Source organism: Tamandua tetradactyla, chromosome 3, assembly GCF_023851605.1.
Source record: "Tamandua tetradactyla isolate mTamTet1 chromosome 3, mTamTet1.pri, whole genome shotgun sequence".
NCBI classification, from domain to species: Eukaryota; Metazoa; Chordata; class Mammalia; order Pilosa; family Myrmecophagidae; genus Tamandua; species Tamandua tetradactyla.
In genome coordinates this window covers 214,964,503-214,977,356 of record NC_135329.1, presented here as the reverse complement: position 1 = coordinate 214,977,356, position 12,854 = coordinate 214,964,503, and the positions used below count along the sequence as shown (strand labels likewise).

The following is a 12,854-nucleotide window of genomic DNA, read 5'->3' as shown; positions in this document are numbered from 1 at the left end:
GAACCCTAAAGCATGGCGCTATGGCTGCGCGGGCTTGTTCTCCCGGGTTCCCAGGTACATGGGGTGGGGGCAGCCACACACGAAGCTGATTGAATAAAGACGTGGACTGCGATATGGACAGTGACAGTGACCCTCACAGGAGGTTACCTTCCGGTGGGGGGAGGAGCACCTCCAGGATCCCACTGACTTCCTCAAACCCAACAGCTGCCCCAGGGTTTTCAGGGGCTAGAGCTGGGGTTATTTTGATCACAACGACATTGAAGAACGTGAGATTCTACCCAAAATGCAGACAGAACCCCCAGTGCACACCCTCTCATGTTAAAATAAGAGGAGACCTAGAGACTGGTTTTTAAATCAACCTACCAGACATGGAGACGATTAGCATTAACAACCCAAGAGACCCTCTGGGTACAAGTGGGGAAGAATTCTTCCCCAGGCAGCTCATTCCTGGAGCGGCTGTGTCTGGGACGCAGCAGGATTTTAATGCATTCATCGAGTGGATCTGTGGGTCCCCCAGAACTACTGACCTCAGGTGGCAGTGGCTGCACCTGGACTGGTTGCATTTGGTGACTCCATGACTTCGGCCCAATCCCAAGAACTGAGCCTCAGTTTCCCCATCTGTACAGTGGACAGAATCCCATAATGTGAGGATTAGATGATGTCATGTGCTCGGGAAGTCCGGGTAAATGGCACAGGCGCCTGCCCGTGCATCAGAGGCCACCCACAAGCTGACTTCAGGCTGCCGCTGTTTTCAGGGTCAAAGGGAGCTTTTATTCCCATGACTTCATCAGCAAAGGTCCTTCCCGTGGAGGAGAAGAGGGGGGAACAGCTTGACTACATCAGGTGGCTGGAAGCGGGTGCCGAAGCAGTGACACGAGGGCCCGAGACTGAGGATCAGGTTTCAGCCAGGCGTGGAGGCGTGGGGGGGGGGGGGGTGCGCCTCGGGCTCTGCCTGGGTCCCTGAACCATGGTCACTCGTTCGGGACTTCCACCCTGAGGTTCCCTGATGCACCCCCCAGTGCCGGCCTGCTTCTGAAACCATGGGGTGTCCCTGCCGGGCTGAAGGGGGGCCCGGTTCCACTGGAACCCTGTTTCTGGGAGACCCTTGACTAGTGCGATCCTTTGCTCAACTCAGCCGTCCTCTGGGCAGAAGGCTTTGCTGAAATGTGGCCTCAGAAATGCACAGGGAGGACCCACCCGAAGGCAGGGAGGCGTCCTCCTCAGCCTCAGGCCCCTCCGGCTGCTGGCCTGCTCCAGGCCATGCCGTCACCGTGGACAGTGTTCCAGGAGCTGCGGCAGGACCAGAACCGATTAGATTTGGGCCCTTTGACATCACTTGGCCCGGTCACTGTTTGGGAGAATAACTGCTTCCACACGACCCTGGCCTTCCCACCCTCACTTCCTGCAGGCTCGGCCCCCACCGCGGGGTGGGAATGATGCCACACGCACCGCTTGAGAACTGCATTCCCCAAATTGCCCCCTCAACTCCTCCACCCCATTTGCCAAAGGGGACAGAGCCTGAGCGTCCGCTGGCCTCACTCCAGCCCACCTCACTGGGCTCACCAATGGGGTCTGGGAGGGGCTGGGAGCAGGTCAGCCCATAGGCCCCTGTGGACAGAATCCAAGCTAGCGACCCAGAGACAGGACCCCATGCCTCCTGGCCTCCACGGCGGCAGCGTGTCCCTTTCCCTGGCCTTGGGGCGCCCACTCACTCCTCACTCTGGGCAGGTGCCCGCAGAGCCAGGCAGGGGCTCATGGCTAGCAACTGTGCCTGCACCCGCTTTGCCTCCTCCGGGTAGTCAAGCAGGGACCAGGGGGTGCTGAGCAGGCCACTGCCAGTGTCTCCAGGGCTCAGTGCCCTGCCCCTGCCCCCGTCCCTGGCCTCTGTCTTCAGGTGAATCCGTAGGCACCACCAGGAGGGCAGTACCGACGGCTGAGGTTAGGGGAGCCTCCCGCAGAGGGAGCCTGGAAGGCATGAGGTCTCACTCACGGCCCCTCCCAGCTGCCCCTGGGAGCTGCACCCATCCTCAGGCCCTAAACCCCTGGGCCTTCACCCCAGCTCATGGGTGGGGAAATCAAGATCTGGAAAATCTTCCTTTAAACCTGGGCCCCAAAGCTAAGCCCTGTCCCCCTAACCACATCTGGCTGCCCCAGGAGACCCTGGACAGGTGTCCCGGACTTCCAGAGTGGCCGGCCACCCCCACCTTCCCAGGCGCCTACACAGCCCCTGTGAGAAAGCTTCACCCCAACCCTCGCCAGTGATCCCGGCTGGGGACACGAGTGTCCTTGCTGGGGGCAAAGCTGCTGAATGCCTGCTTCGTATTTTGTCGAGGATAGGTTGTGTGAATCAGCGTTTCTCAAACGTGTTCTTGTGGACCTGCAATTCCTATAGGAATTAACTTTTTTTTGTTTTTCATTTTATTGGTAATTCAAAACAGAAAAAAAAATCTTTTAGCAAACTCTAAAGACCAACCTCTCTTGTGCACACCTAATCTACCTCTATGGCGTAACCTATGGGTCTCCGGAGCTCTGGGGAATTTTCAGGTGGGCAGGATGTTTTATCCTTACTTGCCTCTCCTCCAAACCCCCACCTGTATCCCATTCCCCAGGGAAGACAGATCCGCAGGGGACAGCTGACATGCAGCATCACAGCTCTTCCCAAAGGATGAAGTATTGCCTGCTCTCCCCCCATCAGCCAGGGCGGGACCAGCTGCGGGGACAAGCCCGAGGGGCCTGGACCCTGTGGCTGGTGTGGGAAGCCCCCCCCTCGGCACTGTCTGTCTGGCTGGCACTTTTCAGTCCCTGTGGCCCCAGTCGGTAAAACAAGGTGGGGGGGGGGGGAGACAGCAGCTGGGGGCCCACTGCCCTGAACCACTGTTCTTAGAAGGTGTGACACGCCTTAGCAGTGGAGAAACAGGCAAGCTGCCCTTTCCGGGTTGAACTGTTCTTTCCCAGAACTTACTGCATACCCACCAGCTGTGCACCTCCGGGCCTGGGCACGAGGGCCAGCACCCACACTCCAGGGCGCCCGCCCCCCCCACCCCCCGCAGAGGGCTCCGGGGAACCCAGCAGACAACCCAGCAGGGCACTGACCCCGGGAGCCTGGGCAGCCTGGGTTCTGGGAGAGTCGGCCCCCTGCCCTGGCCTCGATGGACCTCGATCAGCGTGGGGTGACTGCAGGGGTTACAGGTGGGGGGTTGGGGGGGGCGCAGCTCTCCTCGCGCGCCTGGAGGAGGCGCCGGGAAGGGACCCCGCCTAGGAAAGGGGCTCTAAGGACCGGTCTCTCCGCTCCGACGCTGGCGGCCTCGCCGGCGGGGAACACGAAACTGAACCTCGAGGGGCGCGGCAAGGAGATCGGGAGGGGGCGCGCAGGTCCCGGCAGAGCGAAGGGAGGCACCAGGGTCAGGCGCCGCGGGCGCCCTGGCTGTCCACGGAGAAAAAGGGGCTCCACAGGGCGGGGCCTGGGGGGCGCAGCCGGGAGAAGACGGTCGCCCCGACTCTCCACGGAGAAAAGGAGCCCGTGGGCTGCGGGGGCGCAGAAGGCGGCACTCGAGCTCTCCAGGGGGCAGCAGCGCTCACCGCGGCCCGGGCGGCGGGAGTTGGAGGGGAGACGCGCGCGGCAGGGACGGGGCCCCCGCTCGGGCCGCCGCAAGCCGGTGCCCCCCCTGCCCCCCCCGCCCCCGGTGCAGCGCGCGCCCAGGCCGGGAGGGGGCGCGGGGGATGGCGCGCGGCCCGGGGCGAGGCGGGGGCTCCCAGCGCGTTATAGGCGCGGGGCAGGCGGGCGGGAGCCGGGAAGGTGGACGGCGGGCGCCCCGCCGAGAGGACGCCGCCCGCATGGCCCCGGGCCGCCGCGCCGGAGCCCGCCTGCTGCTCGCCTGCGCCGGCCTGCTGGCCGCCGCGGCCCTTGGCCCCCCGCACCCCGGCGCGCCCGCCGGGAGCCGCGCCCAGGAGGAGCCGCCGCCCGGGAACGAGCTGCCCGCGGGCGCCGGGCAGAGCCTCGCTGGGCCTCCCCCCCGCCCGCCGGTAAGACCCCGAGCGGACGGGCGGACGGACGGACAGACGCCCAGACGCGCGGCCCGCCCGCCTGGCGCCCCCCTCCCGCCCCGCCCGGGCCCCCCCCCCCCCCGGGCCTCAGCGTCCCCGCCCGGAGCCCGGGGCTCCCGACACCCGAGTCCGCCCAGGTGGGGAGCGCGGCTCGGCGGCAGGACGTCGGCTGAGCCGCAGCCACCGTGGCCAAAGGGGGCTGGAAACGCCCGGCCTGTGGGGCCCAGGACCCGGCCCGCGTAGACGCCGCGCTCGGCACCGCGGGTCGCTGGAAAGGGCGGCCTTGACCTTCGGGGGTAGCTGGCATTGGAAAAACTTCCACTAGGCGAGTGCACACCCCTCTCACTTGCCTCACTGGGGACAGATGGAAGTGTCACTACCCAGGCTGATGAATTGGAAAGGGAATGTTTGTGAAAGTGGCAGCTAATGACTATTTTCCAGTCTCCTTCCCTCTTCAATCTATTTGGTGTCCCCCACCCCACACAAAGGGTCTCTCTGGGCAGGTGGGGCTTAGGCGGTGGGTGAGGGGTGCAGTCCTGGAGCAGGGGTGTGCTTTAGTTCTGCTCTGCTCCCTCTTTTCCAGGGTCTCTGAGCCCGGAATGCTGAGCAGAGGGTGGAGCAAGGAAGGGGTGATGGAGAGACCCCAGGGAGGGCTGAGGACTCAGTGGCACTTCAGGGGAGCCCCCCAGCATGGTGGCCTTTGGTCAGTGAGATGAGGAGGCTGGCCAGGGCAAGACCGTCTGGGTGTCATTTATTCCAAAGATCCGTCCAGGGGCAGTGCCAGGGCCACACTGTCCCTCGTGCTCCAGCCACCTCTGCACTGGGGGCATGATACGCAGAACCAAAAGTGGCCAAGGGGGCGTCCTCTGAGGAAGGGAGGAGATGGCAGCCAGCCCTGCAGCCCACCCCCCAGCCGCTTCCCCCCACCAGCAGTGGCCACCCCGCCCAGGTCTGAGACCAGGGCACAGCCACCAGGCAGCAGACACCACCAGAGAGGGGCTCAGGGGGCTTCAAGTCAGAGGGGTGGCCTTGGATCCTCTTGTTTTTGGAACCAAGAAGGCATGAGGAGCTTGTGGCATCCCTGGGCCCCAGCATGGGATGGAGCCACCTCCTGGGTTCTGCCTGAATCCGCCCCCAGAACTAAACTGGGGTTCGAGTCCACCCCACAGGCTGTTGGTCTGGCTGGAGGGCAAGCCCGCATGCCTGCTGGACCTTTTCCCTGCATTTCTGTCCCGGAGGCCCCCAGCAGGGCAGTGCCTCTCAGAGCCCATGGCCCCTGGGCAGCTCGGCCTGGTGCAGCCCCACCCCCGGGCAGGGGTCCAGGGCACTCCCAGGCCTTCCTCCCATCCGCCGCCTGGAAGGGTACAGCCCCAGGTCTCCCAGCGCTGAAGCCGCCACTCCGTCCCCACAGCACAGTGACCTGGGCACCAGCCAGCAAAGCCACGGCTCCCCAGGCTCTGTGTAGAAGGGGGTCTCCCGTGGACTCACGCCTGGGGGAGTCCCGGGAGCACCCCGCCAGCTCCACACCGCCTCCCTCCACCTGGCTCCCGGGCCCTCTTCACCCCCCATGGGCAGCGCAGGGTCAGGCTTTCCCAGGGCCCGTGCTCCGTGTGCAGGAAGAGCAGGGATGGCGTGGGGGAGGCGGTGCTGCCTTCAAGCAGTCCACGCCACGCACAGCCATGTGGGCCTTGCTTGTCGGGCTCAAGCGAGCAAATGCCAGACTCACTCAGAGTCCCTCGTGCAGGGCTGGAGTCCCACTCAGAGTCCCCTGGCCTGGAGTCAGAGTCCCACTCCATGCCAGGTGGGTGCACCAACCTGGGGGTTGGCTGTGTTCCAGGAGCCTGTCACCGAGCGCGCACACGGCATCGACCCCAGGGACGCCTGGGTGCATTTCATCAGGCAGAGCGACCAGGGTGTCAACAGGGTCAGCGGCAAGAAAAGGGGTAGAAGCAAGGCCAAGAGGCTGAAGGTGAGCGTAAGCCCACCTGTGTGTGTGCCAGGCACGCGTGTGTGTGCGAGCCTGTGTGAGGCAGTGGAGGCATCTGCTGGCCTTTGTGCACCCCCAGCCCAGCACCATCGTGCCAGCCCCCAACCCTGTTTCAAACAAGCAAAGACCCTAACACCTTGGCTGGTGACAGAGGGCATGGAAAGTCCCAGGGGACCCCCAAATTTGGGCCTGGTTCCGGCCCTCTACCCCACACCCTGGGTCTGGGCTGTGCTGTCCCTTCTGGGGGCCTGGCCTTCTCTGTCTACCCAAGGCAGGGGGCTGGCTGCCTTGACCCCCTCCTGCCCCTGGCTGAGGTGGGGGCTCCTCAGGGCTGCCTTACTCCTAGTTTGGGTCCCCATCTGGCTGAGGGTGAGCTCCTTGAGGGGGGTGGCAAGGGAGACCAGAGACCCCGAAAGTGTCCTGGGTGTTGCCCACTTCCTCCTCACCTTCCCTCCGGAGTCCAGCCCCAGCGGCGAGCCACAGCCTCTGCCCAGTGTCTCCCCGGGCCCCGACCCGCCGGCCCTAGGCCTCCAACGCCCCCCCAGGCCCTCTCCCTCATGGGGAGAGCTCCTCCAGGGCTCCGTGCATCCCAGGTTCCTCCACACCCTCACTGCCCGGTTCCCTTTCAGCTTGGCCTGCCGGGTCCCCCTGGACCTCCTGGGCCCCAGGGTCCTCCAGGCCCTCACCTCCCTCCTGAGACCCTGCTGAAGGAGTTCCAGCTGCTGCTGAGAGGTAGGGCCCCCACCCCCACCCCGCAGTGGGGCATGGACCTCAGTCCCTGGGCCCAAGTGGGGTCCCTGGCCTGGCCTGGCTGGTGTCCTCCATGGGGCAGCGGGTGGTGGTGTGGTCACAGAAGGCCTGGCCACGCGAGGCCCACACGTGCTCAGGGACCAGCAGCCGCGTGCCCCACCTGGAAGCCAAGCCTGGACTGGTCCCCGCAGCGGGGGAGGGGGCCGGGCCCACCTGCTCCCCACGGTGGCACACAGAGGCATCCTGGGCCCCATTTTCCCGAGACCAGGGAGGTACGGAATCGCCGCAGGTCTCCCAAGTAGAGACCCCAACTTCTTCCCCCTCACCTCCACGCTTGCCCCTTCCCAGAAGGCTGATTGCGGCCACTGGCCATGGAGCCCCAGGGGAGGACAGTCTGGGGCAGCACAGGGCCGAGCCCACCCCCAGGACAAGGCACAAGCTGCCACGAGACCACCGTCCCACCCCGCCATTTCGGGGGCCCCCTAAGTAAGGCATGGCAGACAGACGCAGGGACAACCGAGGGTAGAAAACGGCGTTTGTGAGCCGAGTCCCTGCTGGACCTTGTGGTGGGCCCGGGGCAGGGCCGGACGGCACCTCCTCCTCGGTGCCCCTGATGGTCTGTGTTAGCAGCACAAACGGAGACCCTTATCCCCTGCCATTCCATCCTGCAGTCATTCATATCCACGGGCCTCGGCCACCCAGGCGCCCCACATTATTCTACTAGAGCCGCAATGATGATTTATTTTCACCCAGTTTCCTTCCAAAAAGGGCTGGGCTGGCTTTTATGCAGAGATAAAAGGGAAACAGAGAAAACATCGGCATGAAGGGGGGCAGTGGGGCAGGACAGAAGTGGGCTGGAGGTCAGGAGCACCAGGAACTGGGAGTGGGTCTGCCCGGAGCTTCCTGGTGGCCAAAGCATGAAGAGAAAGGTCAGGTTTCTCCAGGCCCTGGGTGGGGTGAGGCGGCGGGGGAGGGATGTCTCCCGTGGCTCGTGGGGCGCAGGCGCCCAGCTGGCTCCAGTACCGTGCGTGTCCGGTAACCACGGGAGGAGTGAGGGGTTCCCTCACTCTCGGGGGGCCCGGGGTGGGGGGCGTGGCCATCGCTCCCTCTGTGCCAGGCGCAGTGCGACAGCGCGAGCGCGGGGAGCCCGAGGCCTGCGCGCGCGGCCCGGAGGACGGGGGGCAGGACGAGGAGGAGGAGGAAGAGGACGCGCTGGGCCCGCCGACGCCCCGCGTCCAGGCCGCCTTCCACTGCCGCCTGCGCCGGGACGTGGCGCTGGAGCGGCGCGCGCTGCGGGAGCTCGACGCTTACTACCTGGTGAGTGCGCGCGCGCTGCCGGCCGGGTGGGGGGGCTCGGGGACCCCCGCGGCGACTACCATCCCCTGTGCCCGCAGCCCGACGCCGAGGGCGCCTTCCGCCGCGGCCCGGGCCTGAACCTGACCAGCGGCCAGTACACGGCGCCGCTCGCCGGCTTCTACTCCTTGGCCGCCACGCTGCACGTGGGTGAGGCCCGGCGCCAGGGCAGGCGGGGCGGGCGGGGACGGGCGGGGCGCCCCCTCATGACCACGCCCCTCCGCAGAGCTCGGGGAGTCGTCCAGGCGGGGGCCGCCGCGCCCCCGGGACCGCCTGCGCCTGCTCATCTGCATCCAATCGCAGTGCCAGCGCCACGCGTGAGTGGAGCCGGCGGGGCGTCCCGGTGTCTCTCCATTGCCCTCCTCCGAGCCCGGATCCCCCACCCAGCGGCCTTTTCCACCTCGCCACCTGGGGTCCCTAGGGAAAGGGCTCCGCCGGTTTCCCCAAGCCCGTCCTCACCCGCGCTGCCTACCCGGGCCCTCACATCCGCCCCCATTGCTCCAGCCCCTCGGCCCCGGGGCGTGGGTGACCCCAACTCCCCCTTCCTTCAGTTCCCTTGGGAACAGCCAGGGGCTGTTCCAAACGTGAGCGGGTGCCATTGCGTCTTGGAATCCCCAGACTGGCCGCCCTCCCCCGCTCGCCTCCTGCCCTCCAGCCACTCAAGAGTCTTTCTACGCAGCCTCCAGGGCCCCGTGTCCCCTCCTTAGAGGACTTTGCTGACCTCTCTGAGGCCCCAATCCTGCATTTGGTGGCGGCCTTCTCACCCCACCGACATGTGGGCGCCCCGCGCCCCCACCAGAGCCCAGGCCCGTGGCAGGTACCCCGCAAGGGCGGGGGAGGGGACGAACGGACGGATGCCGCCCGCAACTTCTCGGTCTAGCTTGCAAAGCGCTCGCCACGTGGGCCTAAGCCCGCGTCCCGGCGCCACGCGCCATCGCGCCCCGCGCCCCCACGCCGGCGGCCAGGCAGCGGCACGTCCCCGCCCGCAGCGCACCTGCGGCCCGGCTGGCACTGCCTCAGCCTTTGCGACCCACCGCCACGGGAGGCGCCCGGCCTGAACCAAGGGTTCCCACAGCACTTTTTTGGGGTTGCCGGGAGCACGCTGGGGATGAGGTAGCTGGGGGTCTCTGTGGGGCGCAGGCCGCTGCCCTCATCTCAGTGTCCTGCCCGCCCACCATGACCCAGATTTGGTGAGGACCTTGCCCCAGCCAGAGGAGGCGTCCCAGTCGGGGCGCCTCCTTCCCCGCTGACAGCAGTCTGTGTCGGCCACAGCTCTTTGGAGGCTGTCATGAGCCTGGAGAGCAGCAGTGACCTCGCCACCATCTCAGTGAATGGCATTCTGTACCTGCAGGTGCGCGGGGCAGGGTGCGGCTCGGCCACAGGGTGACCGGCTGTGGAGGGGGGACTGGGGGGACTCACTGGCCTCCAGCGCAGGCCTGGCCGTGGGGAGATGCCCAAGGGTGCAGCTGCCAGGGCAGAGCCAGGGCCCACGTCCCTGTCTCCAGGGCCCCTGCCCACGATGCCCGTCTCCCCAGCAGCCATTCTGCTCCTCAGTCCCCAATTGTCAGACCTCCCAGTGCCTCTTCTCAGTGTCACACTGAGGCCCGCTGCACACAGCCACAAGTGGCTTTCTGGAACAATCCGTGGGAGGGAGGGGTGAAGGTCAGCTGTGGTCCCCAGCCGCCATCGACTGCAGCTGGTGGAGCACAGTGCCGATGCAGGAGGCAGGGTGCAGTTATTTCTCTTTCTGGCACCATGGGGATTTGGGCAGGTGGTAGAGAAATTGATGGATATGGGGGATTTACTAGAAAAGGAAAAATTAAAGTGCAGCTATGTGAAATAGCAGCTCACACCAGAGTAGCACCAAGTTAGGCTGTTCTCAGACTTTTACATAAGCCACCCAGTTTAATTGTCACAGCGCTGGGAGGTGCACACTTTTATTCTCCCTTATTTTACAAGTAAGGCACAGAAAGGGGGTGAGATCTGCCCGGGTGGGTCAGGCTTGGCCCCAGGCTGTCCACCGGCTGCCGGAAGGCGCTTAGGGGTCTGGGGGCAGCACAGCCCACGGAGCTCAGGCCCCCAGGATCTTGCTAAGCTGCACGCGGCAGGCACTGCTGGTGCACGGACACCCTGAGCAGTGACACCCCCCTCCCCCACCCCACAGCCTTGTGGGGTCCGGGCCCCTGTCCCCTGTGGGGCCAAGGGGGCGGGAGGAGGTGGGTCTGGGCCCCGACAGCCCCCTGAGCCACGCCCGGCCCCTTCCCCACAGCTGGGGCAGTACACCTCCGTCTTCCTGGACAACGCCAGCGGCTCCGGCCTCACCGTGCGCGGTGGCTCCCACTTCAGCGCTGTCCTCCTGGGCGTGTGAGTGGCTGCCGTGGACCTTCCTCTGCTGGTCGGCTGGACAGGGGCCCAGAGCCCTCCAGGCGGCAGTCCCCTCCCGTGCTGGCCATACTGGCCTGAGGAGGGCCCATGTGATCACTGCTGGCCGGGCAGGGAGTGATCTCGGGACACCATCTCCTTCAAAAGGGAACACAGTCTGGGGCCGAGACTGCATGTTTTCCTGTCGGGTACAGTGCCCGGGCACTTGCTTCCTCCCAGCCTCTCTCCCTGGGCCTGCCCTGGGCCTCATGGGCAGCCTGCTCAGGGCTTGGGGCTGCCGATGGGGAGTGAGCTGTACTTGATGCTCAGAGGGGAGTTGAGGCTGTTCCCACCCTGCTCCCAGATGTCTCCAACTGAGGACCATGGTCTTTCATGGTCCCTCCCCCAACTGCCTGCCACTTGCCCGCAGCCTTCAGGGCACGGCCCCGGGAACTGGAGGGACGCTGGGAGAGACTATGCATGGATAGTGAGAGTGGCTCTGGCTTCCAGAAGCATTCTTACTGTCACCAAGATCCTCTGCAGATGATGCTTTCAGACAGGAGCAGCACCTCCTCGTCTTGCTCTGCAAAGCCTTGCAAGGACCAGGTCAGCCTAGCCTGTCCGCCCTGGAGCTGACTCACTGCCAGGCCCCCACCCAGAAGGTGACAGGTCAGGGTACCTTTGCACAGACGTGGCTCCCGCTGCCCTGCACGGCCCAGCTGGGTTGGGACAGCTCTGGGCTTCTCCTCAGGTCCTCTTCCCACGTGCGTGAGAATGTGGCCGAGGCTTGGGCTGTGGGGCAGGAAGACAGGGCTGAGACCTTGGGAAGGCTGAGACAAGGCGCACTTGTGCTCTTACAGCAGTGCTGACACATCAAGGGAGGGGCCCCCAAGGAGATCTTGGGGTATCAGCCTCCCACTTTTATCTAAGGTACAGAACTATCCCTGAAGGAGGGTGCCAGGGCCCTGGCCAAGGGCAGTGGCACTTTCCGTGAAGCCCACCCCTTCTTCCCTCACTTGCACACCTGGCTACAAGACCCGAGAGGGCTCCTAGGGGCAAGCTGGCCTGGCAAGGGGGCCTTCAGGCCTGGGAGATGGCAGCACCTTTACCTTCCAGCTGGCCACAAGGTGACCAGGGATGGTAGCCCGGCTTGGCTGAGCCCTCGGAGCCGTACTGCAGAACCAAACTTCTCCCTCCAAGCCAGGGGCCCCTCGGCCCTAGCACCGTGCTCGTGGGCAGGCCCGCCCGCTTCTGGGTAGGACGGGTACCCACCCTACCAGGAAGGGCCTGGCAGACCGAGGCCTGGCCTCCCTCGGCTGTGATAAGGGCCGCGTGACCACACCCTCTGCTGGATTTCATTCTATCTGGGGGGCAGATATTCTAGGAGTTATCTTTTTCCCTTAAAAAAAAGCCATGTCTGTATTTCACTCAATATAAAAGTGTATGTCATACAGCAGTTCACTGAAATATTTATTGTATAATATTGTTAGATGGAAAATATATAACTGACTTTATGGGGTGATTCGAGTACTTAAGAGCTGTTACGGGATTGCACAAAGTTAGGAAGATACAGGGCAGAACTTAAAATATAGAATCTTTATGAATTAGGAAAAAATTCTAAGGTGGCAAATTAAAATACTAGTTGTCCCTCCTCTTTTTGAGCCCGAAGGAAGTGAGAGAACTGATGGCACCAAGTTCACTTGGGACCACTAAGAGCTGTGGGCTCCAGGAGGAGGGGTGGCCTTCCCTCTGCAGAAGGCAGCACCGAGCCTCTCCTGGCTCCCGGGCAGGGCATGTTGTAATTCAGGAAGTGTGGGCTGCCAGGGTGCAACCCACCCTGGCTTGCTGGAGGGAGAGATTTACTAAATAAATGGCTGCATTTTCTGACTCGGGGGTTCTTTTCTTCAGTGACACCAAACAGGTACATGGGTCCTCGAGGCACAGCTGACCCGGCTCCTAGCACTGTGGGCCGGGCAGCACCAGCACCTCCTCCTTCCGTTTTGATTTATGGCCTCCACACAACAGACCCAGGAATAATCCAACCGCACCCCTCCGAGGTCCTGGTAGCCTGGACATCCAGTTCCATGTCCACTCTCACCTGGCACCCAGAAAGCCAGGGGCAAGTGCTGGGGGGCAGGGGCTGTGAGCATTAGAAAAGAGCTTCTTAAAAGGCAAACTTTTAAAATCACACAGAATCCTGAAGCAATACTTACACAAAAAGATCTAAGAGCTGCTTTACTAAAACATAATTATGGTAATAATGACCTGTTTATATATAACAAATATCCTGAAAGTATTTTCAAGTTTGTTCGGACTAGACTGGCCATGCATCTGTCGCTGTCAAGTCTTTCCTGTAAGC

General features: G+C 63.9%; 1 protein-coding gene across 1 annotated transcript; it reads left to right on the top strand.

Annotated features, from left to right (window-relative positions):
• The first annotated feature begins 3,834 nt into the window (after positions 1-3,834).
• On the top strand, positions 3,835-12,382 carry ERFE (erythroferrone). Its single transcript, XM_077155554.1, has 8 exons — positions 3,835-4,023; positions 5,882-6,013; positions 6,661-6,763; positions 7,899-8,098; positions 8,176-8,284; positions 8,361-8,451; positions 9,407-9,485; positions 10,404-12,382. The coding sequence occupies exons 1-8, from the start codon at positions 3,835-3,837 to the stop codon at positions 10,500-10,502; spliced, it is 1,002 nt and encodes a 333-aa protein (XP_077011669.1). The 3' UTR covers positions 10,503-12,382.
• Positions 12,383-12,854: the final 472 nt, after the last annotated feature.

Coding starts and splice junctions, on each gene's coding strand:
- ERFE (XM_077155554.1), top strand. CDS start 3,835: ATGGCCCCGGGCCGCCGCGCCGGAGCCCGCCTGCTGCTCGCCTGCGCC. Junction 6,014..6,660: donor GCAAGGCCAAGAGGCTGAAG/GTGAGCGTAAGC, acceptor GTTCCCTTTCAG/CTTGGCCTGCCGGGTCCCCC. Junction 6,764..7,898: donor GTTCCAGCTGCTGCTGAGAG/GTAGGGCCCCCA, acceptor CCTCTGTGCCAG/GCGCAGTGCGACAGCGCGAG.